Here is a 27,500-nt window from a genome sequence, read left to right as displayed (position 1 = left end):
AATTCTACTTAATATTTGGTGATTTTACATAGCTTCAGAAATTTACGTGAGGATTAAAATAGTGAAGACTAGCCATTAATCTTCTGAACTCCATAGACCCTTCCTAATGTAAATGAAATCGTCCAATCACACCCAAAATTCAAGGTAATAATGCCTCCCAGTACTGAAGGGGTTACAGATATTAGTGTCAACACGAGATTTCTTTATGATAATGATGAGAAATGGTCGTGTTTCAGTGATGAATTGTAATAAGGCTTACTTTGTTTCCCTCGGCCATGTGTTGTGTGGCTTGTTACTTTGCGTCATTAAATAGAAATCTGGCGAAGATGGTGACAGGCGCCGCTAGAAATTTACCACCACCACCACCACCATTACCACCGTCTGGTTGTGTAGTGATGTATGGTGTATTATGGTAGTGTCTGGTAGAGGAGAAGAAGGAGAAGAAGAAGAACGAAAAAAATAAGAAATAAAGGAGGAAAGAAAGATGGAAAGAGGAAGAATGGATAAAAGATTAAAGAACTTAATTAAATTATGTGTGTGTGTGTGTGTGTGTGTGTGTGTGTGTGTGTGTGTGTGTGTGTGTGATTGACACACGCACATACACCTGAGCATGCACGCACACACGCACGTACGTGCAGGGGCGCGCTCACACACACACACACACACACACACACACACACACACACACACACACACACACACACACACACACACACACACACTGTCAAGGTTTAGTCACACCCTTTATCTTATCTCTCTTCCGTTTGTGTGTGTGAGTGAGTGTTTATGTTCCTGCACGTGAGTTGGCGGTGGTGGTGGTGGTGGTGGTGATTTCTTTTCACGTCTAGTGTTTGTTTACTTTCTTTTTCATTCTGGAGGTGAGACTCGTGGTGTTGGTGGTGGTGGTGTGGGGAGGAGGTGGATATTGGGGGCGAGAGTATCCTGTTCCTGTGTATATATTAAGTTTTTGTTTTTATTCCCACAGGTGAGGTCAGTGAGGTGCACGTAAGGCCGCGGTGGTGGTGGCGGTGGTGCCTTGTAAATGTTGCAGTGTCGTTGCCTGGACAGTGAAAGTGAGTGAGTAATTATAACCTCTTCACATTTGTGTGTCTGGAGGGCGCTGCCTGCAGTCTCGCCCTCAGCGTAGAGCCGCCGGTGTCTGGTGCCTCATTACTGCTTTCCCTCACGAGAAAGTTGGTTGTCTTAACACCAGCAGACTTGACATTTATGAATGGAAGGAGCCAAACGTGTGTCGGTTATCTATACACGAAGTGAGGGAGTTGGGTGGCATCTTAAATGTCTCGCTGTCCTTTACTATCCTTCCTTTCTTGATTTAGAATAACTTATAGTTTAACTTATCACAAACACCCTAGTGAAGAAGAACAAATCTGTTGCTGCTTGCTTTTTCTTTCCGTTTCTTTGCGTTGTGTGCTTCCTTCTTCCAAACATTAGTTCTTGCCATCTCCGAGTTTTTTTCATGCATGGTTTAGTTTGATAGACGAAACGTTCCGGTGATTACTCAAGCTCAAGTCAAGATGTAATATGACTCGACTTCATAACTCGGAACTGAGGTGAACTCCTTGGGTGAGCGTGGCTGTGTGAGTGGCTAGCGGTCGTGGGTGTATGGGCGGCCAGCGGGAGTGGGCATAAGAGTGAAAGGACCTGAGTATGAGAATGCTTTTGTCTCTTGCTTCAGTTCTTCGTTCAGTATTTAGTTCCCATGCTCGGATGGATTCACTTCCCTGATGTCATCAAGCGAAGACGCCAAATCACGCGGTCCATTGTCTCCACTGCAGCTTTCCCCTGCAGCAAGCAAGCGTTTACATCAGTGACTGAGTCCCGCGTTTCGAAATATTTCTTTCAAAAGACTCTAGTTGAAACTCCGCGAGAGGAAAGCGTTCCTAAATACAGGCCTGAGTGTCCCTGTGTGCTAATCACCACAGCAGCGTGCGAGGTGTGCTGATGGTGGCCGTCACGTTCCCGACTCTCCCCCTCACGCCACGCACGAGTAAGAGCAGCGGTGTGTTTGCTGTGCACACTGCCAGCACTGCACGCCTTGCGGAAGCTGATTTGCGAGAGACGGCGAAGAAGTGTTAGTGGCAAGGCAGGTCGGTGTGTGGTGATTGTCTCTTAAAGTTTACGTTAAAGTACTTCGTTATATACTTTCACCCACGTTACGATGATAAAGTCGGTGAAGAAAAAGAATATTTAGCCGCAGAATCAGACCCACGAATTGGCTTCAACGAGATATCAGAGCGAGTCTCCCACAACAACCTGTCAACTTCCTGCCGGGCGCTACATTCGATTTCCTCTGCTATGCCTCGTTTGAAACCCGGAAACACCTGCCACCCAATGCGATGCACCGCGCACTGAGAGTCTTTACAGAGAGAGAGAGAGAGAGAGAGAGAGAGAGAAAGAAAGAAAGAGCATGTGTGTGTGTGTGTGTGTGTGTGTGTGTGTGTGTGTGTGTGTGTGTGTGTGTGTGTGAAAATCATTCCACTTTCGCATATATTGAAAATGTGTGCTCTGTTTAGTATTAGCGATTAATTAGCACACATGTGTTTCAAATTCACGTTCATTTCGTCACGTGTATGAAGCGCAACGAATCGAGTGAAGTACAACCAAAACTAACCTGACTAACCATATTCACAACATACTATCACACATTTCCTGCTCTCTCTCTCTCTCTCTCTCTCTCTCTCTCTCTCTCTCTCTCTCTCTCTCTCTCTCTCTCTCTATCTAGGTCCGTTTTTGTGTTACTTTTTTCCTTTTGTTAATGAATCGCCGGAAACATTGCAATGATTTTGTATGTATTCTATTTGAAATATCTTCGCTGATTTATTTGTTTATTTACTCGTTCATCCATTCATGCATTTAGTTATTTATTCATCCCGTCTTTGCAGTTGCTTGTACACTTGTTTGCTTATTGTTTATGTTCCTCTTCCTTCCTCTTCTCTTTTCTTCTCTTCTCTTCTTTTATTTTCATTCCCTGCCCTTCCCCTCTCTTTCCTTTTCATCCTTTCTCTTCTCGTCTCCTTTCTAATAATATATTTTTTTTTCTTCTACTTTTTCTCTTCTATTTTCTTCTCTTCTCTACGAATGCCTGTCTTTTATTTCTCTTGTTTTTGTTTCCTTTGCGTCTCTCCTCTCTGACTTCCCTCACCTCTTTTTCCTCTCTCCTTCTTCTCTTCTTCTTTCTCTTCTCTCCTCTTTTTCCTATTCCCTCTTAATCCCCTTTTTTTCATTGCCTCTCTGCTTCTCTTCCCCTTTCTCATCTCCTCTTTTCCCTATTCCCTCTTGATTCCTTCTTTCTCATTACCTGTCTACTTCTCTTCCCCTTTCTCCTCTTCTCTTTTCCCTATTCCCTCTTAATTCCCTTTTTTCATTGCCTATCTCCTCTTCCCGTCTCTTCTCTCCTCTGTTCCTTTTTTCCCTGTTAATTCCCTCTCTTCTATTCCATTGCCTCTCTCATTTCTCTCCGCTCCTCTATAGTTTGAAAGAGCCGGATGGGGACGAGTGAGGGCGAGGCACTGACGGGGAACAGTCATGGCTAATGTCGGGCAAACAGAGGCGCCGCCGGTCCATTGTGTGGCGGGGGCGGAAGTAGCACGAAGAAGGCCAACTGTGAGCGGTGGTGGTGGTGGTGGTGGTGGTGAACTGAGGCGGCACGTGGGAAGGGCGGGGGCAGAGAGAGAGAGAGAGAGAGAGAGAGAGAGAGAGAGAGAGAGAGAGAGAGAGAGAGAGAGAGAGAGAGAGAGAGAGAGAGAGAGAGAGAGAGAGAGAGAGAGAGAGAGAGAGAGAGAGAGAGAGAGAGAGAGAGAGAGAGAGAGAGAGAGAGAGAGAGAGAGAGAGAGAGAGAGAGAGAGAGAGAGAGAGAGAGAGAGAGAGAGAGAGAGAGAGAGAGAGAGAGAGAGAGAGAGAGAGAGAGAGAGAGAGAGAGAGAGAGAGAGAGAGAGAGAGAGAGAGAGAGTTTTGTAGAATTGAATAGACAGGACTCTCATGCTCTCCCAAAGCGGAACTGATTACTTTGGAACAGACTCCGACCTTAGCAGACTAAAAGACTGGGAAACCTTACAAAGAAAGAGAGAGAGAGAGAGAGAGAGAGAGAGAGAGAGAGAGAGAGTATATGACATGTCAACGTAAGATGAGAATTTAGTTAAGCTGAAGTTTACAAGAAAATAACCAGCGACAAACAAGACTCAAGGACTGTTAAGTAAGGCAAAGGAATGCAGTAACAGTCTAAACATTTACTACACAAAGAATCGCAATTACACGCACAGGACAAACCAGACACTTCACTATATCTTTATCTGTTCTTGAGAATCACTGGATGAATGTTGGCGACTTTCCTTTTAGTGGACAAACACCGATGCTACTATTTGGAGGTAGCTTGAGAGACGCATTTAATTTGAGTACTCATTCAGCTTACTATTTGGTGATTTTCTTCAGCTTCAGAAACTTATGTGGGGGATTAGAATAAACTCTGGCCATTAATCTTCTGACCTCCATAGACCCTTCCTTAAGTCAATAAAATCGTTTAATCACATCCAAAACTCACGATAAAAGAACTTCCCAGTAATGTAGTAGTCAAGAATCCGTAGATGAATGTTGGTCACTTTCCTCTAAATAGACAAACACCAATATTACTGTTTGGAGATTGCTTGAGAAACACATTTAGTTTGAGTAAAGGTCGTATTAAAAAAACAAGTTACTCTCACATTACGACTATTTCCAACTTAATCAAGCTAATTACTCTACTTCAAGCGTGTTTCATCTGTCAATAAGGTAGAAATCTGTCACTGTGTAAAAAGAAACACCTTTAAAAACCAGTGTAGCTTCAAGTAGAGCCTTTTGAAAGTAGTGGAGTTGTGGTCCAGAAGTGTTTCAGAATACAGTCCTTAAGTTGTAGCGGGAAGCGTCTCAAGAGGTGCATGATAAGTCAGTGCATGGCTGTGACGTGCGAGGAAAAATGTGCACTTTGCATTGTGAAAGTTTGAAGTGTGTGAGAGAGAGAGAGAGAGAGAGAGAGAGAGAGAGAGAGAGAGAGAGAGAGAGAGAGAGAGAGAGAGAGAGAGAGAGAGAGAGAGAGAGAGAGAGAGAGAGAGAGAGAGAGAGAGAGAGAGAGAGAGAGAGAGAGAGAGAGAGAGAGAGAGAGAGAGAGAGAGAGAGAGAGAGAGAGAGAGAGAGAGAGAGAGAGAGAGAGAGATGACTCATCTATGGGGTGTATATATATATATATATATATATATATATATATATATATATATATATATATATATATATATATATATATATATATATATATATATATATATATATATATATATATATATATATATATATATATATATATATATATATATATATATATAGTACAAGGATGTCCTCGACCCTGGAAAGACTCTGCAAGATATTGGTGGGGGCGGGGCGGTGAGGGACAGGGCGGGGCAGGAATCAGAGTGTGGCGATGTGTCGGTGCCGGTGACGCACTGTCTCCTTGAGAAGCCCCACAGAGGACACTCCTAGGGGGCTTCTCTCTCTCTCTCTCTCTCTCTCTCTCACACACACACACACACACACACACACACACACACACACACACCAAAGCTAACATGAAGGGAGTAATCTGGCGCCAGGTTGGTATATGTTGCAATGCAATGCCAAACTTATCACCTTCTTAATTAATTGACTTGGGTAACACGCAAATGTTCTCTGGTTTGACCTTTGGAAGAGTCAGTGCCGCGGCGACCCCCACGTGTTTTTTATGAACTGCACGTGTCACAATGCCGCGCTGCAAAAAATGACGTGACGGGGTGAAATCACTGGGGTCGTGAAGTGAAGGTGGCGAGACAGGAGTGGGAAGAAAAGATTAGAGTCGTGTGCTGGCTATTGTATATGCTTTTTATTTCACACACACACACACACACACACACACACACACACACACACACGCACACGCACACAGCTCTTCAGGTTTACATACACGTTGTAGAGGGTTGCTTCAAGTGTCTTAAGAAGGTTCAAGTGTGATACACAGAATTGGTTTCCATTCTTGTTCTCTGCTCTTCACTGTTTCTCTCCTTCCTTTCTCTCTGCATTCGTCTCTTCTCCGTTCTTATTATTAATTGAGTAGGTTTCTCTTCCTGCTTCTCTCTTCCTGCTTCTCTCTTTTCTTTCAACACATGTTTCTTACTTCCATCATTCCTCTCTTCCTTTCTTCCTCCCTTCACTCCTTCCGGGATTTTATATTTGTATTTTCTTTCCTTCTCTTCTCTTCTCACTTATCTCCTTTCATTTTAATATTCTCTCCTTTTCTCCTTTCCTTCCTCTCCACGGCTCACCTTTCCCTCACCTTCACAGAGGTCACCAATAGGAGAAGGGAAGACATCTGACCTTGGGACTCACGGTCAAACTGACTTATACTGATCCATATTATGAACACTTCTACGTCTCGCCTCCACTACATTCTCTAACTGAAGTGAAGTTTTAAGAGTGTTTTTATGATTGTAGTGACAGAGCAGTAAGATTTTTACATTGCTAACACTAGAAACACTCTTCAGAAACTGACTTAGCATCTCTGTGGCCTTTGAAAATAGACTTGAGAGAGCAAAGTGTCTCAGAATACGAGTTTGAGTGTGACTGATGATGTAGCGAAGTGGCCAGGTGAGGTTTTCAAGATCAAGTGTTTCATTGATTGTTTGCGCGCGAGAGTAGATAATATACTGTGTGCTTGACTTGTGGTGCCGTGTTGTAGTAAAGGCAAAGATTTCAGCAGCAGTGTGTCTTCCTTTGTGTTCTCCTGTGATGGTGGATGTAAGCTTACTCCGGTGCGGATGTGGAGTGATATTAGGACGTTTGTACTTTTGATAATACTATCAATATTAGTGTTGAAGTTTGATGCTAATGCCGTCACTACTACTATTGCTGCTGCTGCTATTACTACTACTACTACTACTACTACTACTACTACTACTACTACTACTACTACTACTACTACTACTACCACCACCATCATTATGATAATCAAGCTAATACTACTAACAAAAGCAACACAAGACACAATCGTGGACAGGTGTACTCCACACATACAGGTGAACTGAGCGAGGCAGCAAGTGTACGTAGGTGTACCTAGCCCAGGTACGCAATGCCGTCAAGGTGAGCCAGGTGATAGTGTAGCGGTGAGGGTCAAGTCCCCTTCAGTGACCACCACCAGGCACGGTGCCACGCCGCGCTCTTCCCGCGCATGATAAACTCCCACACCGACTCCTTCATATCTTGTCCTCCGTTAAATATGGTGTCAATGTTTTTTTTTTTTTTTTTTCATCCTAACCATTTCATTACTGGGATAAATTTTAACCTAGAGATTGTGTACTATTAGACCATTTTATTGGAAGTTTCCATGGAGATCAAAGATTAATGACCACAATCTTCACTATTTTAATCACAATAGGAGTTTCTGAAGCTGTACAAAGTCACCAGATAGTTAGCAAGATTAATATGGAAAAGCGCCGTGGTACTGAAGGGGTTAAATAGTGTCTTTGTTGTGAAGACGTGTCAATATTTTGTTTATTCTTTGTGAAATGGGACAGTTCTTTGTGGGAGAGAAAAGTGTAACCATTCTTATTTATTTATCTATTCATCTGTCTATCGTATCATGATGAAAACTTACGACAATAACAAAGTGTTTACTTCAAACAATACCGAAGGAAGACAAAGACAGCTGACAAAACCCGCCATTCTCATTCCGTATAGTAATTGCCACCAGACATTCTATTTTCCTTTCCTCTCCTTTTACCGCCGACGCTGAGTTCACGAGTCGATAAATTACTGGTATTATCGCCTCACTAGCCCACCCTTGAAACACATTGCACGAGTCCTGAGCCGCGGAGGACGAACCGATAAAAGTGTGTGTGTGTGTGTGTGTGTGGGACGCTGCGAGGGAGTGCGTTGATACTGACTCGGGTCGTATTCTGAAACACCTCTGCGCACCTCCAACCATCTCCACTCCAGTCAGATTAGCAAGTTTTCTACACAATTAACCCATTTAATACTGAGACGCACTTTTTCCCATGATTTTGGGGGTATGATTTGACGATTTTATTTACATTAGAAAGGGTCTATGGAGGTCAAAAGGTTAATGGCCAAAGTCTTTACTATTCTAATCCCTAAGTAAGTCTCTGAAGCTGTATCAAATTGTTAAACAGTAATCAGTATGAATATGAAAACGTGACATGGTACTGAAGGGGTTAACAGGAGAAACACTCTGAGAACCCGGCTTATCGTTCTCTGTGGGCTTTGAAATTAGTATTGCTGAGAGAAGTAAGAGTTTCAGAATGCTGGCTCTTGGTGATGGTGGTCATGGTGGTGGTGGTGGTGGTGATAGAGCAGGGAGATGTGGAGGTTGTGGGAGTGTGGAGGCGCGACCCTGACCGCAATTTTGGTGCATCTAAATGTCGGAGGGTGGCAGGAACCTTTTTTTCTTAAGGTAGGAAGCATGTTTGGATCCTGTGTCTCTCTTTCTCGCTGGTAGGGACGTTTCTCGTAATATTTTATGGGTGGCATTTATTTCTGGTGGTAGCAAGCTTGTTTGTATCCTGGGCCGCTAATCTTCTTTGTCCTAGCGATGTTTCTCTCTCTCTCTCTCTCTCTCTCTCTCTCTCTCTCTCTCTCTCTCTCTCTCTCTCTCTCTCTCTCTATTCTATCTGTCTCTCTCTCTCTCTCAAGTCTCTCATCTCTCTCTCTCTCTCTCTCTCTCTCTCTCTCTCTCTCTCTCTCTCTCTCTCCTTTCTTTGTATCTCAGTTTTTTTCAAGTGTGTCATGTGTTCTCATCGTTGTAATCTTTCTATTATTTGGTGTCCTCTTTCCTTTCTTTCCTGCATTTTGTTTATACTCTTTATTTTTCCTTCTTTCCTTCCGTTTTCATTCGTTTGATATCCGAATTCTACTGATTCTCTCTCTCTCTCTCTCTCTCTCTCTCTCTCTCTCTCTCTCTCTCTCTCTCTCTCTCTCTCTCTCTCTCTCTCTCTCTCTCTGCATCCCAATTCCTGCCCCATTAAAACACAGTCCTCATTCCTGACTACTATATTCCGAGCGCTTGATGGGGACGCAGTAAAGAGCAGCAGTCTTGTATATCGGTAGTAAGGACGTGCTAACTTCTCGTTGGTGTCATCGTAACAGTTCCACCAGGCAGTGCAGGGAGCTCCTTCCAGACACCCGCCTCCCCTGGCCCACATTAGCCTCTACATGAAGCTGCCCTGCGTCTTTGCCTTCCGTGATGTAGCAGCGCCAGTCTGTGATTCTGTGTGGGAGACAGCCGGTCGTTGTGGGCGAGGACCGGTGGCGGAGCTTCTCTGGCGCCGAGGGAAGGAGAGAGAGAGAGAGAGAGAGAGAGAGAGAGAGAGAGAGAGAGAGAGGGGAGAGTATGCATTAGGCAAACATTCCTTCACCCAGGAACTCTCTGCCTGCTTCTGTATTTCCTCTTACCGATGACTTGAACTCTTAAGGTTTCAAGACACTTTTCACTTTTTTTTTTTTTTTATTGCTTTGAGCTGTCCACCTGAGGGACTGGCACCTTCAGCGGGTGTCTTTTTCTCGCCGTTTTTTGTTGCCCTTGGCCAGTGTCACTCTTACGTAAAGGAAACAAAAAGACTCATTGTTAGCAAGGATGGGTGTTTGTGTGTGCGGTACCTTCCTACACAACTCGCGCCTGAAGGTCAAGGAAAACATACCTTGCTGTTGAGCCTGTCCACTGTGGGATAGAAAGACAGTGTAATGTAAAGTACATGGTTAGCATTAAAGGACATTCTCTCTGCTGTATCCATGGAATTCTTAATATTACCACTAGATCACGTAAACAAATTCGTCTTCCTTCTCACTTTCCGTGTCCGTGTGTTTGTTTACTTACGGAAAGTGTAGGTGGTAAAAAAGAATATTACTATAGATCACGTGTAAACAAAGTCTTTTCCCTCTTGTTTTCCTCTCGCTTTCCGTGGCTGTGTGTTTACTTATAGAAAATGAAGGTGGTAAAAAATTATATTAGGCTATTATTGCCAGCATATGCGCATAAGTGAATGGCAAACATCAAGACAATCATGAGGAAATATTAAAGAAGCTCACTAACTGTCTGTCCGTCAGGTGAAGATATTAAGGCGGCTGTAAAAGAATTGGAAGAAGAGAGAGAGAAGGGGAGGGAGAGAAAGTAACACCCACAAAAGGAATAAGTGATGTGCTTTTGCTCGCATCATCTTATGTAGTGCAAACTGGATCTGACTTTCGCTTTCCATACTTCCTGCTCCTCCTCCACCTGACTTTCACTGACCAGCACCCGACGCTACTCTTGGCCGCTCAGCTCACCAGAAACTCTTTGCTCTCTCACCACGACTATTTTCCAAGGCCACAGAGATGATTAAGCGGGGTTTTTAAGAGTGTTTCTCCAGTTAATAATGTTGAAATCTTGTCACCTTGCCTTTAGAAATCGTAAGAATACCTTCATTAACTCGTGTAAATTTAAATAAAGCCTTTTGAAATGGTGAAGGTGAAGCGCAAAAATTTTGAGAATACGAACTCCGGTGCTTTATGGGGAGTTCAGAGAAAACCAGCCCCGTTACCTCCTGCCAGCGTTCCAAATCTGCGAACTGAAGACTTGTTTAAACGGGCCAGCGGTAACTTACTCCTCAGTCACCAAGGTCATGTGGGACTGTTGACACTCACACTCCTGCTCTGTGTTCCTTGCCAACCCCAACTCCGTAAACACTACCACTGTCTGAGGAGAGAGAGAGAGAGAGAGAGAGTAAATACAAACAGGAAGACTCGAACGCACTAGATTTTATTTTTTTTTTTTTGTTCGTGTACTTTCTAATTCTGTTCTGCTTCATTAATATTAGTACTCTCTCTCTCTCTCTCTCTCTCTCTCTCTCTCTCTCTCTCTCTCTCTCTCTCTCTCTCTCTCTCTCTCTCTCTCTCTCTCTCTCTCTCTCTCTCTCTCTCTCTCTCTCTCTCTCAAAACATACAACCTTATTACCCAGACGATGAAGCAAAGTTAGCAGTCTTCTAAAATCAATGAATCAGCAGAGGCGGGCGGGGCATATGTGGGGAAGTAACCCTGAGCGGCGCACGAAGGCCAGACGGAAAGAGGACGCAAGGAAGAGGTGAAGGTATGTGTGGGCGAGTGGGCGGCAGTGCTTGTGGGTCTTCCCTGAGTATTCCCAAAGCGCCACAAAGCAAAACAAAGCACGAGTCAATAGTTTATCGATAACACTTAACTTCTCACCTGTCAAGGATTGATTACATTTGAACCTCAAGGCGTTTATCTCGAGTATTTTTAGACTATTAGAGGTGTTGCTTTTTAATGAACCGTCTTGAAAGAAAGGGAAGGAAAGGAGAGAGAGAGAGAGAGAGAGAGAGAGAGAGAGAGAGAGAGAGTGAGAGAGAGAGTACGTGCACGCGCGGTTAGAGGCCTATTCATATTCACAACAGACATCTCCACGGTTCAGTGTTTACCTCATGTTTACGTAATGGCTGCCTCTCGTGATGGCGTCATGGCGTGGTGGGCGTGCGTCTGAGAGGAGTGCTATAGGGATTGCAAATAGCAGAAAGCACTTTAGATTTAACCCCTTGAGTACCATGACGCGTTTCCATATTCATTCAGCTTACTATCTGCTGTTTTAATGCAACTTCAGAAACTCATATGGGGGATTCAAATTATAAGACTGTTGCCATTAATCTTCTGACCTCCATAGACTTTTCCTAATGTCAGTAAAGTGTTATAATCGTACACAAATCTCAAGGTAAAAATGAATCCCTGTATTGAAGGGGTTAATGAATGCACTAACTATAGAATTTAAAGTAAAAAGGGGATGAAGTGTAGTCTACAGTCACTAATGTTTGCTGGGATAAGGTATAGTATGCATGTTTGTATAGAAAGCCTGTAAAGGATCGTGTTCAGAAACTTGATACTCTCTTACCTCTACAATTTTTAAAGGCCACTAATGATTAACCAAGTTCTAACGAGTGTTTCTCATGTTCATAGTATAGAAGTCTTGTTAAATATGTCAGTGCAACCGTAACAAACTGTCTGAAAGGATCCTTGTAACTTCAACTCGAGTCTTTTGAAAGTAGTCAAGGTGCGGTCCGAGGGGTTTCAGAATAGTGTGGTAATGTACTGTACGTGTAGTGTGGGTGGAGGCCCGGGAGGGGTGGGTGGTGTTTACCGTGGTGGTGCTTATAGTGATGGGAGGTAAGGAGGGTTAAATCGACACCCTCCTCGGGCCTCTTACTTTCCTGAATGGGACCTTGACTTTCCTTTAAAGGCTCGCTTCACCTCCGCCGCTCTTCCTCCCTTCAGCTGTTTACGCCGCGCCGTGCCTCGAGGTGTGTTGGTCTTGAAGCAAACACCACGGACCTCGGGACAACACACTTTCTTTGACTTTCTTTGTTCCTCACTCAGAGCACGCTTCTGCACCCGCCTCCACCCTCCCCCTTCTCTCCCATGCACCACACCTATGCCATATTTGTCTTCTCGTGGTCTCGCCTCACCGTACAAGACGCGGAGAAAGAGGAGGAGGAGGAGGAGAGAGATAAGGAGTGTGGTCGATACAAAGGAACACAAAGGAAGAACGAAAGTAGCATATAGGCAGGCTGGACTCTGTAAGCAACACTAATCTAAATGGGTATATATGGAACAGGAAAGGAGAAGGAGAAGGAGGAGGTAGAGGTGGAGGTGGAAGGTGGAGGAAGACGAAGATAGATATAAATAAAAGGTGGAGGAAAAGAAGGTGGAAGGTGGAAGATGAGTAAAAGGTGAAGGTGGAGAGGGTAAAAGGTGGAGGAAGACGAAGATAATAATCAGAAGGGGGAAGAGATGGAAGTAAAAGTGGAAGGTGAAGAAAGATGAAGATGTCAATGGAAGGCGAAGGTGGAAGAGGGAGTGGAAGATGAAAGAGGAGGAGGAGGAGGAAGAGGAAGAGGTCACGATGCCTGCCTCCCACGCTGCCCACGATAGCATGATGTCACTTCTTAACATAACATCTATTAAACCTCCAAATTGGTGTTAATGTTTGAAATTTTTTTTTTTTTTTTTTTATACCATGTGGGCTTCTTCACGGGAATTTATGGGCCAAAGGGGGTACTTTTTGGGGTACCTCCTATCTCAAACCCCACCCGCTAGGAAACCCTTGCCCCCAGTGAGGAAGCCCAACCTACACTCGGACCGTGGACAGGATTCGAACCCGTGTGCTTGGAGACCCCTCGAACCCCAAAGCACGCATGGTTCCACTATGGACGTCTGTCTGAGTGCAGGAGTGGCGCTGGCAGTAAGCTTAGAAGGAGTGATGTAACGAATCCTGTGCATGCACCAACGCTATTGATATAGACTCTATTATCCTCATACATCTAACTTAGTGCTAGAAATCTCTCAGTAGCGCGTCGGTAGCAGAGATCCCGTGTTATAAAGCTAAGGAAGAGTGACGCCACTGACCTTACACACCAGCACTCTTGATTAAGTAGAAAACCGTTTCACGTCAATGTTTTTGTTTCCTAGACAGACTACTTACTCCCACACTTTTACATAATGCCTCGAGCCGGTGATGCTTTCTTTCCCGTCATCTGGTCGGCGCCGGAAGACTGCTGTGGTTCCGTGTCAGAGGCCACCATCATACCCTTCCCTCCCACACCTCCCGCATGAACCACTCCTCACTCCTCGCCTCCCCTCTCTTCCTCCCTCCCTCCTTACTTCCTTCCAGCCCGCAGCCCGCACACCGTACACCGCACACCAGACTCTCTCAATCCTCCACCGCTGCCGTCCTTCCTCCCTTACATTCACATACGACATCTGTTATTCAGCTCCTTTCACCAGTTCATTGCCAAAATTGCATCCTTACCCGATACTTTCTTGAGATTTTATTTATGATAAACTACAGGACACGGCACCTCCAACCTTTATTAGTCTGCACTGAGGGTGTGGGCGTGCTTGGGCGTGGCCGTGGCGTGGGAGAAAATCAGTATTTGAGGGAACAGAAGTCCAGAAAAAACTGTGCGTGGAGGTGTGCATCGGGGAAAAAAAAAAGGTAATAAGTGCTTTACGAGATGTGGTGGTGACGTGGTAGTGTTTGGCAAGGTGATGGTAACAAACGTACCATTGTAGTTTGTAGGCATGACCCCAGAAATGTACTCGTGCGTGTATACTAGAGGGGTGGAGTGAGAGAAGGGAGGGGAGAGTCATAGCGCCAGATGTGTGTTGTCATTCCTCCTTGACGAGTAATTCCAGCGAAGCGTGTTGTCAAGAGTGAATCCCCGTGTAACAGTGTGTTGACTTTACCGCAAAGTGAGACAGATAGACAGACAGACAGACAGATAGCCACAGCCACTGCCAGGATGAGTGTGTCAGTGTGGCTCTGTAGGAGGACACCGGCTCTTTTCTCTCTCTCTCTCTCTCTCTCTCTCTCTCTCTCTCTCTCTCTCTCTCTCTCTCTCTCTCTCTCTCCAAGGATGATGCACGGCTCTTTAACTCCTCTGGCAAGGTCGTTTAGTAAGTCGCCCCCTCTCCTCTCCTCTCCTCTCACTGGTCATAGGTCCTCTCCCCATCTCCCCCTCTCTCTTCCCACATGCCTTGCCTCAAAATCTAACTGGACAGAGGAACTGTATTGTAGTTACACTTGCTGGACAAGTTCGAGGATGCTTGTCACCTTGGTGTGTTGCCTCAGTGACGGTGAACCACATGCCAGAGCAGGTGTTGTGAGGGTGGCTAATCTGGAGGGACGGGAGGGAGTGTGTCGTGTAACAGAGGTACACGCGCGTGAGAGCGTGCATTGCTCTTGCATTGGTAACTGTATTTGTTACGACGCTTGACTGCTCCACTGTCCGTGTCATCTGCGGCATGGTTATTACGGGTGCTGAGGTCGAGGTGGTATGTGACTGCTGAGGGCCACCTATTGCTCGGGTGAATACCACTAAGATGCTCGCCAGTCCAGACGCTCCAGTTACTAGTTCTCGCTTTCATTGGTTGTCATTAGCAGTACAATATGTCTCATAACTTCTGTGGACATAGAATTTTTCCGAGAGTATAGCGCCTCCAGTCAAGTAAAGAGATGGCTTGGTTAGTGTGTCAGCAGGGAAAGGACTGGCCAGATGTTCCCTACATTCTACACTCCACCACACTAGGTAACAAAATCATCCAGGTATAACTTACGCCATCCGCCGCCAATATACATCTGGCGTGGTGCTTACCTGATGTTTTTATCATAATTAGTTTTTTTTTTTTTTTTTTTTTTTTTTTTTGAGACGGGTGTGGGGACCAAATAACTGTACCATGGAGTGCGGAAGGTGGAGATACCAGATAGATAGACTTGATATCTCGGAGCTGGTGAATATGTATTAAAATTAGGCAACCTCGCTTCGTCCAGTGTATAGGACTTGCTAATCACGATATGGAACATGATGGGGGTATAAGACGTGATGGAGAGAGAGAGAGAGAGAGAGAGAGAGAGAGAGAGAGAGAGAGAGAGAGAGAGAGAGAGAGATTTACAATACTAATAAACTAATAAGATTTACAATACTAATAACGACAGTATTGTATTGGTGGCTGACATACGTACGTAGGTAAGACTTCAACAGTGCAGTACGACAGTATCTTGGTACGCCCCGGCATCGCGGCGTGCGAGGCTGGGAGTGGGGACGGGGAGAGACCTTTCACTGGGCACGACCTCTAGTAATATTCTGGTCTTGTTGGCGGCGCTGGACAAAATACATCCAAGAACACAAGCTGAGGACCTGTGTATGGAGGCACGGTAGGTAGGCAGGTGTTGTGAAGTGTATCTTGATTCTAAGATGCTGGAACGTGTAGTAAGTGGCATTTGCAACTCACCTGAGCGGCCAGACTTTGAAGGAGCGGATGTGGGCAGGTGAGACTAGACCGTTATGGGGGACAGGGGAGGAGGGGTACCAGTGTTGGCTGCCACCTACTAACCACCATTACTGAACTTACGTACTGTACATCCCCTCCCTTTCTAACTCGTATGATGTGTAATACTTGCTTTAACTTGTGCCATCGAGGTGGAAACTCCGTTGTCTCTCGAGATGATGGTTAGGAGACGGGTGGCTCGTGTTAGCTACTTCTATGACTGCAAGTGTTAAGAGAAATTATATGTTGAACGAAATATCACTTCCGCTCACACACACAAGCATTTTTAGGTTTCGACAGGAGACAGAGATGGGAAGCGATGTCTAATGCGAAGAAATGCCGTGTGCTAAAATGGTCTTCCCTTCCATTGGTAGGCGTTTCCTCCCCACTCCACAGGTCATTTCCTTCCTTCCTTCCTAACCGTCACTCCTCCTGCTGTTTCCCTTACCACCTCCAGACATCCCATCAGATCTTCTCAAGCCTTTAGCCACCTCCACACTTCCCATCAGATCTTCTCAAGCCTTTAGTGAACATAAATTACTCCTTAGAACCTATATTAGTTATGATCAGTGTTTCTCTCTCATTCCTAGTGTATTATGTAGGTACGTAATTTACTACGTTTGTTGCATCCTTTATAATTTTGCGTGGTATTTTCATCCATTTACATTTCATTGTATCTTTTAGTGTCATTATCATTAAAATGTGAGTCATGAATATATGACTGATAATATATGTATATTCAGCTCATCACCTCGTGTTACCCCGTTACATCGTAATAACTGATTGGACAGACTCATGGTTGTACGATGATGATAATATCTCATTGTATTTATAGCTCGTCACATGTCATCCGTTACTTCATTATGATAGAAGTAGTTAATGAATAGTGTTTCCCCGCAGGACGTGATGCGTGTCGAAAGCAGCGAAGCCGTGGTGGGCGGCATCGGAGACATGGTGCGCTCCGAGGGAATGGGCGTGAAAGGTACTGTCAGCCCGCCCCTGAGTGCTGCTGTCTCTCAGGTGTCGCTAGCACCCAGCGACCTGACGACAAGCGATCCTGATCTGGTCACTTCGTCCGCCTATTCGTCAGCGGCGTCCTCCCGGCCACCCTCGTCCTCGCAAGTGTCTCTCCCTACCACAGACTTGGACCTCACGCCGGAGTCGCCGCCGCCGTCTGCCCCTCCCTCCAGACCCGCCTCCTGTTCCGGCCTGGTGACTCCCGAATTGGCTCTGCCCACTCCAGAGGAGTACACAGCAGAGACAGGTGTGTGTAGGAAGGTGGTAAAGGTTTGGTAGCTGTCACACACACACACACACACACACACACACAGTGGTTAGAGCGCTGGCTTCACAAGCCAGAGGACCGGGGTTCCATTCCCCGGCCGGGTGGAGATATTTGGGTGTGTCTCCTTTCACGTGTAGCCCCTGTTCACCTAGCAGTGAGTAGGTACGGGATGTAAACCGAGGAGTTGTGACCTTGTTGTCCCGGTGTGTGGTGTGTGCCTGGTCTCAGGCCTATCCGAAGATCGGAAATAATGAGCTCTGAGCTCGCTCCGTAGGGTAACGTCTGGCTGTCTCGTCAGAGACTGCAGCAGATCAAACAGTGAACACTACTGCTGATAGTAGTAATTATAATAATAATGATATTAATAGTAAAAATTTTAATCCAAGTGTGTAATTCACCTCGGTCGTCTGCTGGCCACCCAGCCAGCCTTCCCCATTACGGAGCGAGCTCAGAGCTCATAGACCGATCATCGGGTAGGACTGAGACCACAACACACTCCACACACCGGGAAATCGAGGCCACAACCCCTCGAGTTACATCCCGTACCTGTTTACTGCTAGGTGAACAGGGGCCACACATTTTAAGAGGCTTGCCCATTTGCCTCGCAGCGCCGGGAGTGTGTGTGTGTGTGTGTCACAGTGTGTTACTTTGTATATGCTGAAAGAAACACAGACAAAGTTAGATGTACGTAGGTAACAGGGAGGGATATGAGAGATGTAGAAACAAGAAGGGAGTGTAGATGGGGTGGGGTTTAGTATATACGTCACGAGGTATGGTCATTGGCCAACGATATTTAACTATTAGAGTCCTTTGAGTTGTCATATTACTCAAGATAGAAGTAATGGTAGGAAGGCAGCTTCATCACTGTAATATTGTATTATTTTTTGGAAAGACTGCAAACTTGTGGCTGCAGGCTGCCGTGGGTGGCGAAAACAGTAGCTACACCATTGTCACCACTTCTGCTAGTTTTCCATCAGACCGACATTATGAAGATCAGGATGTTGGGATCCTTTTCTGAAATATTCTTGAAGTGACAGATTTTTAGGGAGCTTTTATGGTTCTAGTGAGAGATCAACAAAACTTGTACCCATTAGCAGGAGAAATGTTTATGAGAGTTGATGACAATTAATCTTTGTGCCTTTCGAGAATAGTTGTAGTGAGAAAGCAAAGTGATTCAGAATACGGGTGTAGCTGGAAGGGATAGGAGAGGGCCTGTATAGGGTGATGGATGCACCCACCCACAGTAATACATGGGCAGGGTTGGCTTGGGATGGGTGGAGGAACACCAGATTAATAATTCATTGCAGAAGTGAAGAATGCATGTACTCAGTCAGGAAGTGGATATTCATAAATATTCAATTAATTTGTCTTGTGATCCTTTTGCATGTGGGCAATAAGAGCAGTTTTATGGTAGAATAGTTTACTTTCATAATTCATGTAAGAAACTGCAGATTTTTTTTTTTTTTTTTTTTTTTTCAATTATCTTGTTTATAAGAAAACAGGAATATGCATTACTTAAATAATTACCTATACACACAAAGATATACAAACCATCTTATTGAGTTGATACTTATGAGGCGTGTCTGGCAGCACAGTTGTGTGATAGTCTGTGCACGTTTCAGTGGAGTTCCCCACGAGTCCACGGGCACTGAAGGGTGGCAGCAAGCGAGGTGCAGGAGTGTGCTTCCTTGAGACCGATGAGGTGCTGTCCGCTAACTTTCTGACTCCAAACTATAAATTAGGTGGGTCCTCACTTCACTTATCTTGCTAAAGGATCTGTAAGTTATATGATTATTTTCCTTTATTATAAGTTATTATAAGCATTAGAATAAATGTTGTAATTGTAGAATAAATGGTGTAATTGTAGAATAAATTTTGTAATATCCCTATTAGATTATATATATTAGTGTAAAATGCCATTTGCTTTTTAATTTTTGTAGGTGTATTTAGATTGATGTACTTAAAACAAGGCAATACAGTTGTTATGTATGCTTTATTTGAGGTGTATTTTATTATTTTATGCAATTCCTAAGGCACTTACCTACAAGGACATACTGATGCCAGATTTGCAGTAGTGATTGAAGCTTTGCTTACAGATGATTCTGAGTTGTGTGATGACTCTCCTAAACAAGGCAATGGCTTTGAAGTTGGTAGTGACCAGGAAGAAGATTATTTTGAAGAATTTCACCTCCCAAACTCCCATGAAAATGCATTTGTGAGACACAAAAGCTTCCGCCGCAAGGTGCACCTGACTCCCATTAATGCTCCTGATGCTGAAAAGATTGAGGGACTCGTTCGCACTGGAGAGTTTCAGAGACATGGCAGTATTAGGAGAAAAATGGTGCCTGAGGAACCCAGCATAATTCTTGAAAATGCAGAAAGTTCATCCAAGCTTGATCAAATTGGTAATGAAACAAGTATGGATAATGATATTGTTGGACCATTTGCCAAGGACCTGAAGGAAATTGAAAGCATGTTAAATGACAGTGAAGTTGGTGATGTGTCAGATATTATTGTTGACTTCTCAAATGAGGCTGACAGGAAGGCAATGGGAGAAGGAGGGAATCAAGCCACTACATCTACACCAAAATCCAGTACAAATGGTAGTGCAAGCTTTGGTGCAGTGGACTGTTCCATTAACTGTAGGGAAGAACTATCATGTGATGAAAGCTTGAGCATCGAACAAACCACGTTAATGAAGGTTCGTGAATGTTTGGATTTTACAAGATTAAAAGATATCTATGTTCTCAGTGGAAGACTACAAGATATACTTACTGCCAAAGAAGTTGAAGAAATTTTGAATAACTCTGAAAGATATAGTGAGTATGTGAACAAAGAGGTGATTGAAGCACTGCATAACTCGCTGCAGGAACAACAGAACTCGGACAGTAGCATTGGTGAGATAGACAGCAGCCTTTCATGCTCAAAAAAAATTATACATGCTGAAGGTGTTGATATGGAAAATGGTGAAGCATCTGACATTCGAGCTGTGATTGATGACAGTGAACTGCAGGATGAAGAAGCTGAAACCAATGTCTCCAAGAGATCGTCTTGTATGTTTGTTGACGATGATGAAGAAGAAGAGGACACTAACTTTAGGTTTGAGCGCCGCAGGTCTTTCAGACTCGGAAAGGAAGGAGAGAAGCAAGTAGAAGTAGAGGGAGTGTTCGTTGAGAGTCGGTCTCAAGATATCGGCCTCAAGAAGATCAAAGCCCCAACTCTTGATCTGAGTGGAAATGTCTCGGAAGAATTAACTGATCCCTCGGAACTCCCAACTACTGAAACCAGTGAAGACCCTGTCCCTGCTACCCCAATGACTTCTACCAGTAAGAGTGAGACTCAGCCTCTAGAACCTCCAGCTGTTCTCCCAGACATAGTGATCACAGTTGCCGGGGAAAATGTGCTACAGGATGATGATGAGAATATGTACTTACCCAAATGCAGTGCCATTACAGAGAGTGATTGTTCTGTTCCTGAGGTATCCTTTAGTGATTCTTCTTCTGAGCAAGGTATGTGATCTGGTCTACTTGATTAATGCTTGTATCTAGTTTATTTTATTCTTGTAAGAATTGTATCTAATATTTGATGTGATTATTGTTCCTTCTTTAAAAAATAATTGCATGTCTTTTACTTTATCTACTTGACTTTGTTGCTTGTACTGTGACTTTTAATTCTTGTACAAAGTTTATCTAGTTGTTCATTATACTTATGGTCACTTTAAATGATTCATTTAGGCCCCTTTTTTATTGTCATAATACATGACTCATGGACACAGTAAAAATGTTCTGCCTCTAATTGTGTCACTATTGTGTGGTTGCATTTTTCTTGGAATTCAATGTATGAACACCAAAGTTGGCAGAGTGAGATGAGTTATTAGGTATAAAACCTCAAGATAAACTGATTGATTTGCATACATTTTATTACAGAGAGACCCAAGTTTGGTGACTGCGACATTCTGATTCATCGAAGAAGAATCTCTGTGGCTGAAGACATCTTGCAGTCCCCAGTTGATGATGACAACATATCTGTCGCATCTGCCTTCAGTCAGCGCAGTGAAGCTGAAGATGAAGCAGAAGTGAGGGATTTTTATGATATTGTGTCTATAATCATCATTTCTAGAAACTTGGGTGGACACATCAATTATGTGTGCATCCCTTATTTTACTCTGAATATTTCATTATTTTGTATACAAAAATGTTTATGCTATTGTAGTGGGGGGGGGGGGGTTTCTATCTTTTATAGCTTGGCTAGACAGGATGGCTACATGAATTCATAGATTTGTGATAAATTCAGTAAGCAATATTTTAGTGAGAGACAACTTTCTTCCTCCCAGGATGACTTGGATGCCTTCACGGAGTCTGCTGCAGCTGACTTCAGGTATGAAAGTGACTCTGAAATTGACCCTCTGCCACCTCCACCTCCACAAATGATCCCTGAGCTCACAGCTGCTGAGGAAAGTTTTGAAGAGAGACACTGGAGGAACATTGTGATTGGAGGAGTGTGGCATCGCATTGACATGAAGGTCATTGCTCCTTATAAAAAGGTAAGTCATCGTGGCATTAGTTTTTAAATGTTTGAGAAGTTGAGCACTAGCAGTAATGCTTCATATTTGTGTGTGTGATAGCTTGTCTAGACCATCCTGTGTGGGACTGCCAGCATAATATAGAGATAGATAGAAACTTCTGACTATTTCATTGATATAGTTTTCTGACCCTTCTGTCTTTCAACAGTGTGTGAGTCACGGAGGTTACCTTGGCCAGAACAGGAATGCAGTCATAGTGATCAGTGCCTGTGAACTGCCCGATCGCTCCCGGCGAGACTACAATTATGTAATGGATAACTTGTTCTTGTAAGTATTTCAAGCATTTATGGGTCTAATTGGCTACTGGGTAGGCATTGTTCCAAACTGTCTGCTGATTCTTTGTTAGGTAAGTGTGGCCTGACCTGTCACCTCATCAGCCCCTCCTTACCCAGCTGTCTAGGACATGACTCCCTTCTCTTGTATTGGTGCTCCTGGGCACCAGTGCTCAGTGTCAATAAGAGCAAGGAAATACATTTTAGTAGAAGTTTTCTACCTTGCTTCTAACAATGCAAGGGAGTCACATCCACTACCATTCAAGAGATGGATGAAAATAGTGTTATATGCAATAAACCATAGTCTGGGCAAGGGTGGTATGTGACTTCTTTCTATGTATAACACTTCACATACATTACAAATTTTCCTTTAATAGGGGAAGGTACATTTATGTTTCAGAGGGACATAGCCAAGATAAAGCTTCTGTCATATTTTGGAAAAACCTAATTATCTTTCCACTATATATCTTCCCTCAATAAAATACATTGCCTCTTTCAGATACGTGTTGTCCACTCTAGAACAATTGATTGCAGATGACTATATCTTGCTCTACCTTGCTGGAGGCACACCAAAGTCTAGCATGCCAAGCTTTCACTGGCTGAAGAAAGCCTACCAGATGATTGACCGCAAACTGCGAAAGAATCTCAAAACTCTCCATGTAGTGCATCCCACATTCTGGGTGCGGGCACTGGTGGCCTTCTCCAGACCCTTCATCAGGTGTGTTGCTCCCTTTCAGTGACATTGTGGGTTGATGAGGCAAAGAGGATATGCAAAGTTACATTAAATGCTGTGAATGTGTAAGGAAGGGAAAACATTAGAAGACTTCTATAGAAATAATAGAGATGAGGAAATGTATGTCATGGGACAAGATTCACAATAAAATAGTGCTGGAATATAGGAGAAAGAAGAAAGATGGAAGGCTGAAGGGATGAAATAGGCAAGAATAAGGAATTTTTTCTGTCATCATGCTATATTAGATTTTTTATTGTAAGGGACCACAAACCTGTTTTCATTTGCTTGAAGAAGGGAATGTAAAACAGTGTTTTTTTAAAGTATTGAGTAGTATTGTTCTGATGCACTGAAAATTATTTTAGATTAGCTATAACTCATCACAAACATACTTTCTGTTACGTGATGAAGAAAAATAAAGTAGTTGTTTATCAGAGCTGAAAGAAACCTGCACATTTATGGTATGTTGCAGAATATCTTCCCCTCCCATGTTCTGGGGCAAAGGAAAAGTGAAGTAATCGTCTTTAGGCATTGATGTTGCACTCATTAAAGAGTAGGTCACATGTCAAGAAGATAACATGAACTTTTCCCACAGCACTAAATTCTACCGGAAGCTGACCTTTGTGAACAATTTGACTGAACTTGCTCAGATGATCCCACTGGACCAGCTACACATACCAGATGCAGTCAAACAGTAAGTCTGATTGCATTGTTTGTCAAAGTTTAGCATATGACTTCTTGGCTGTGGTAAGAGAATGCTAGCTGGTGTCTATGCTAATGTGTTAAAAAGAATTGTTCATATTCTCCTTGACTGGTATGTAATTCTAATGTAGGTATATCACAAAACTTTTTGAAATGTTTTGTAGAAGGTATATAGAACTGGGTTAAATGAAAATAAATCAATAGATATAAAGTTCTGTACAATGCTACTTCTCTGCTGTAGATTAGTAACTTAACTTCACAGCTTTATTGAGTAACACAATGACAGAAGCAAAGCAGGTACTCTCTTAATTTTTTCATTCAGTGCAGTTTGATTATCAACAATGGAGAAGCAGTGCTGATTAATTAAGGAAATGTTAGACTTGGAATGTGGGAAATCTCACATTAGTAGTCCTTACTTCAGTCTTGTTGACGTGGTATTGGGAAAGAAGACATTATATACACTTGTGACTTACTCTGATTGCTTTTATTGGTAATTTTGATAGAAGGAAGCATTACTAGTTTCATTTAATGTTCTTCACCAATATTTGAGGTATATTTTTTTCCCCTTTGATCATTATCATGTACTTCCCTCTCTTTTTCTCTCTTTTCTTTTATTACTATCCTCTAAAGGGAAAATGATGTAAGTACTGTTTTTTTTAAATTATGGTGCTTTACTTGATGGGCTCTACATACATGGTTGGCGGTAAATATTCTGTTGCTACACAAAGTTTTATGCTTGGTTAGACCTGCAATTGTTGGGGTATTGATCTTGTGAGAGAAGTGTCATTATTTCTGAGCTTGTCTGAAAACTCTAAGTTTTCATTTGACAATCAATGTACACACAATCAAAGAAAAGTAGCAGTACATTGTGTCCAGTGAGTTTCACACTGAACAACCAAATAATCCTGGCAGGATTGGTAATCTTATTGGTGTGTGGAGTACCAAATAGGACCCAGCAGGAACATGCATGAAAGAAATAAAGAATGTAGTTAATATCCATCGGTCTGTGTATCATCAAGCTAACTATATATTGCTTCATTTATGCAAGTAGGCTACAGCAGCATTAAATGCATGCAGTGATACTGACATATGGCCATATGGCTGTTATTAATGGATCTGTCCTTTCTTGTCAAGTTTGTTTCATGCTCAATCTATAATGATGCCTTCTTTAATGTGTGCACAAGATAAGCACTTGTCTGTCCAAAATATGCAGAAAAATCCTCATGCATTTTATGTGTTGCAAAGTAGATTTGGTGAAGGGAATTAACTTTTGGGATTACCTTTGGATCTTTGAGTCTGGGCAAGGAGTGTTTAACAAAGCAGTGACTCTCCTATTGTAGGTTTGTTATTGCTACTTGTAGGGCAGCACCTCAGCTACCATGAAGGAATCAATAAGTAGCACTGCTGTACTGTATCATATTTAGGGATAGTACACTGCTTTCTTTTTTTTCTAGGGCGGACTTCGAGATGATGATCCGTGAAAAGAAGAAGAATGCTGGCAAGAGAAGACCTTATTCCCTCACAGCAAGATGAAGGCCTCTCCGTAGTTCATGATTGAATACACATGTGTACTCTTTCTCTATTCAGAGCAGATGTTGAATGGTGATACTTCATCAAAACATTCTCTTGCACTGGATCACTTAGGAGTGAAGCAAAGTTGTTCATTGGATGCATATTTTTTGTCATAACCAGATTGCAAGAATCATGGAATTCTGTTTTACAGCTGTAATTTTTTACTGAAATTCCATATTCTCCAAACAAATGCAGTGATTAGAGAAGAGAAAATATATGGTGATAATGTTGAAGATTGTAATAGCCAATTATTGACATATAGTATTTGCAGTTAAGCAGAATATTGATATGCAGATTGTATAATTCAGTTATCATCTTATCATTTTCTTTTTCACCATGTAAGCTTCTTTTTTTTTCAGTTTGATCATATTTATAATTAATATTGAAATATGAAATTCCTGTGATGCATTTGATCAGTGTACAGATGAGAAATAGCCTTCATTTCATCAATGATGAAAGAAAGTATGTAAAGTTAGCACTTGTATATATTGCAATATTGTGATATAATGTGATACTTACTTAAATTTAATATAAGATACAATTAAGCTAGGAAGCTCTAATATGCAGACTTGTTGAGGGTGTGGTGAGTGAGTAGTATTTCCCAGTGATGCCTGTGTGGTTGTTTCACAAGGTCACACTGCAGAACAGGTATAGAGAAAGGCAGAACAGCCTTGTAGATCTGTTTCTGGTCATTAAGTGCAATGCTGGGAGGTTGTGGTGCTCAGCTGACTAAAGTTAACTTTATCCTTACTCAAGGAAACAAGATCACTTAAGTCTTCTGTATTGAAAGCATTGGAAAATTATATGAAAAAAATTATATAAGTATAAGGTGAAGTGTGGAGCCCAGGTGTTTGTAAATATGGAGGCTGAGAGCTTTCCAAGAGGTTGTGTTATTCCAGGAGTGGCCAAGTTAGTCTGTCAGTCTTGTACACAGACAGTATTTCATATGAGCCTAGGTGTATAATTTTGCCAAAACTAGTCTATCATTCCTGTCTAAAATTATGCACTTAGTTGTTGAACACAGATGTTTCACTGTAAAGTATAATTAGTATGTAACTGAAAGCCAAATTTAGTTACAGTTTTGTTAACTTATGTTCTCAAGATGCTTATTAATTAAAATATACAAAAGCAACATTCTATGAAACCTGGACCACTCAACTGAAGCCAAGGTGATGGATGTGCTTGTAAATACATTTATTTATACATTCATTTGTTTTCATTTATTTATTACAATTTAGTAGTAGTAGTAGTAGTTGTTGTAGTAAAAGTAAAAGTTTAGTAGTAGTAGTAGTAACATTAGTAGTAACTGTAGTAGAAGTAAACAAGAAAACAAGGTTAAAAAAGATAAAATCAAAAACTCCATCAGTTTTTATCTTAGAACTGTTTTAAATTCCACAACTAATTTCCATCAAAACATTAAGCTTAAGGGAAAAAATGTATCAAAGGTTAGCATCATGCAACACCACTGCAGAACACAAACACACACACACACACAAAGAAAAATGGATAAGCAGACAAGATATATTAAGAGGCTAATTCCACCCCACATAAATATCTGTCTCTCCCTCTCTCTGGCAGTTCATTGATGCTGATAACAATGTCTTCACTAAGTAAAGAGACCTGCGCAATGAACTGATTAAGGTGGAAAGACAGGTACGCCGCAATCCTACTGTCTTGACTACGTGAACTTTGAATCTGGACAGAAGCTTCGAATTGATTTGGAGAGGCTAGGGCTGTGCTTCATTGGATGATGAGTTTTGCTCAGTACCTGCTACAGAAATTCTCTGATAACTACTTCCGGGTGTTGTGAGCCGGGTGAGGCGTTGCTGCATCATGGCTTCTCTTCAGAACAGCTGTGTGGAGTCCATCATTGGGTGGTAGGTGCTGGCTTTGGTGTATGTACAGATGAAGCAGTTTTTTCACCCAAATATTTCTGACGGTCTCATCTGCCGTTCTTTTGATGGCAGCTGTCATTGGCTAGACTTGCCTTTGATTATCTTAGGTCGTCTTTTTCCTCTCCCTCTCCACATACCCCTTCCTTACTTATGTGCTTCTCCACACACACACACACACACACACACACAGGAAAGTTGAGCTTGTGGGAACACCACACCACACACCACACCACATCACCACCCACCATACCACACCACCTCAATACGGTATCTTTGTTCTATGGCATTCCGTCTTGCTATAATTATGTGAAGGCATTATTCTAAAAAAAATATATATATATATTGAAGTATATGTAGAAAAAAAATTCGAACAGGGGTGTCCAAGCGGAAAAGAAAAACAACCATAAGAAATCAACTCTATGAATGTTTTAACTTTGATTCGTGGGCTGATCTTCAGCTTACTTCATTTGTTTTCTTTCCTTTCCTCGGCACCAGAAACGAATATTCTTTCCAATACCATCTCACAGTTGCTCCTCAGTCGCCACCAAGGATTGCTTGTCGCCACCA

General features: G+C 42.8%; 1 protein-coding gene across 7 annotated transcripts in view; it reads left to right on the top strand.

Annotated features, from left to right (window-relative positions):
- The window catches only part of LOC123508711, a 30,925-nt gene extending 4,682 nt beyond the window's left edge, over positions 1-26,243 (top strand). The window contains exons 2-11 of one of the 7 annotated variants that reach the window (XM_045262591.1): positions 16,796-17,159; positions 18,803-18,922; positions 19,277-20,689; positions 21,107-21,255; positions 21,514-21,723; positions 21,911-22,029; positions 22,534-22,752; positions 23,360-23,458; positions 24,097-24,106; positions 24,921-26,243. In XM_045262591.1, coding sequence (XP_045118526.1) covers positions 16,802-17,159; positions 18,803-18,922; positions 19,277-20,689; positions 21,107-21,255; positions 21,514-21,723; positions 21,911-22,029; positions 22,534-22,752; positions 23,360-23,458; positions 24,097-24,106; positions 24,921-24,947 — 2,724 coding nt within the window. In that variant the 5' untranslated portion in view covers positions 16,796-16,801 and the 3' untranslated portion in view covers positions 24,948-26,243. Of the gene's footprint in view, positions 1-985; positions 1,074-15,637; positions 15,787-16,795; positions 17,160-18,802; positions 18,923-19,276; positions 20,690-21,106; positions 21,256-21,513; positions 21,724-21,910; positions 22,030-22,533; positions 22,753-23,359; positions 23,459-24,096; positions 24,170-24,920 lie in introns of those variants that run through there. The other 6 variants (XM_045262590.1, XM_045262587.1, XM_045262588.1 and 3 more) reach the window with 6 other exon arrangements.
- The last annotated feature ends 1,257 nt before the right edge of the window (positions 26,244-27,500 follow it).

The sequence above is a fragment of the Portunus trituberculatus genome, chromosome 25, assembly GCF_017591435.1.
Source record: "Portunus trituberculatus isolate SZX2019 chromosome 25, ASM1759143v1, whole genome shotgun sequence".
NCBI lineage: Eukaryota > Metazoa > Arthropoda > Malacostraca > Decapoda > Portunidae > Portunus > Portunus trituberculatus.
This window is presented reverse-complemented; position numbering and strand designations above follow the sequence as displayed.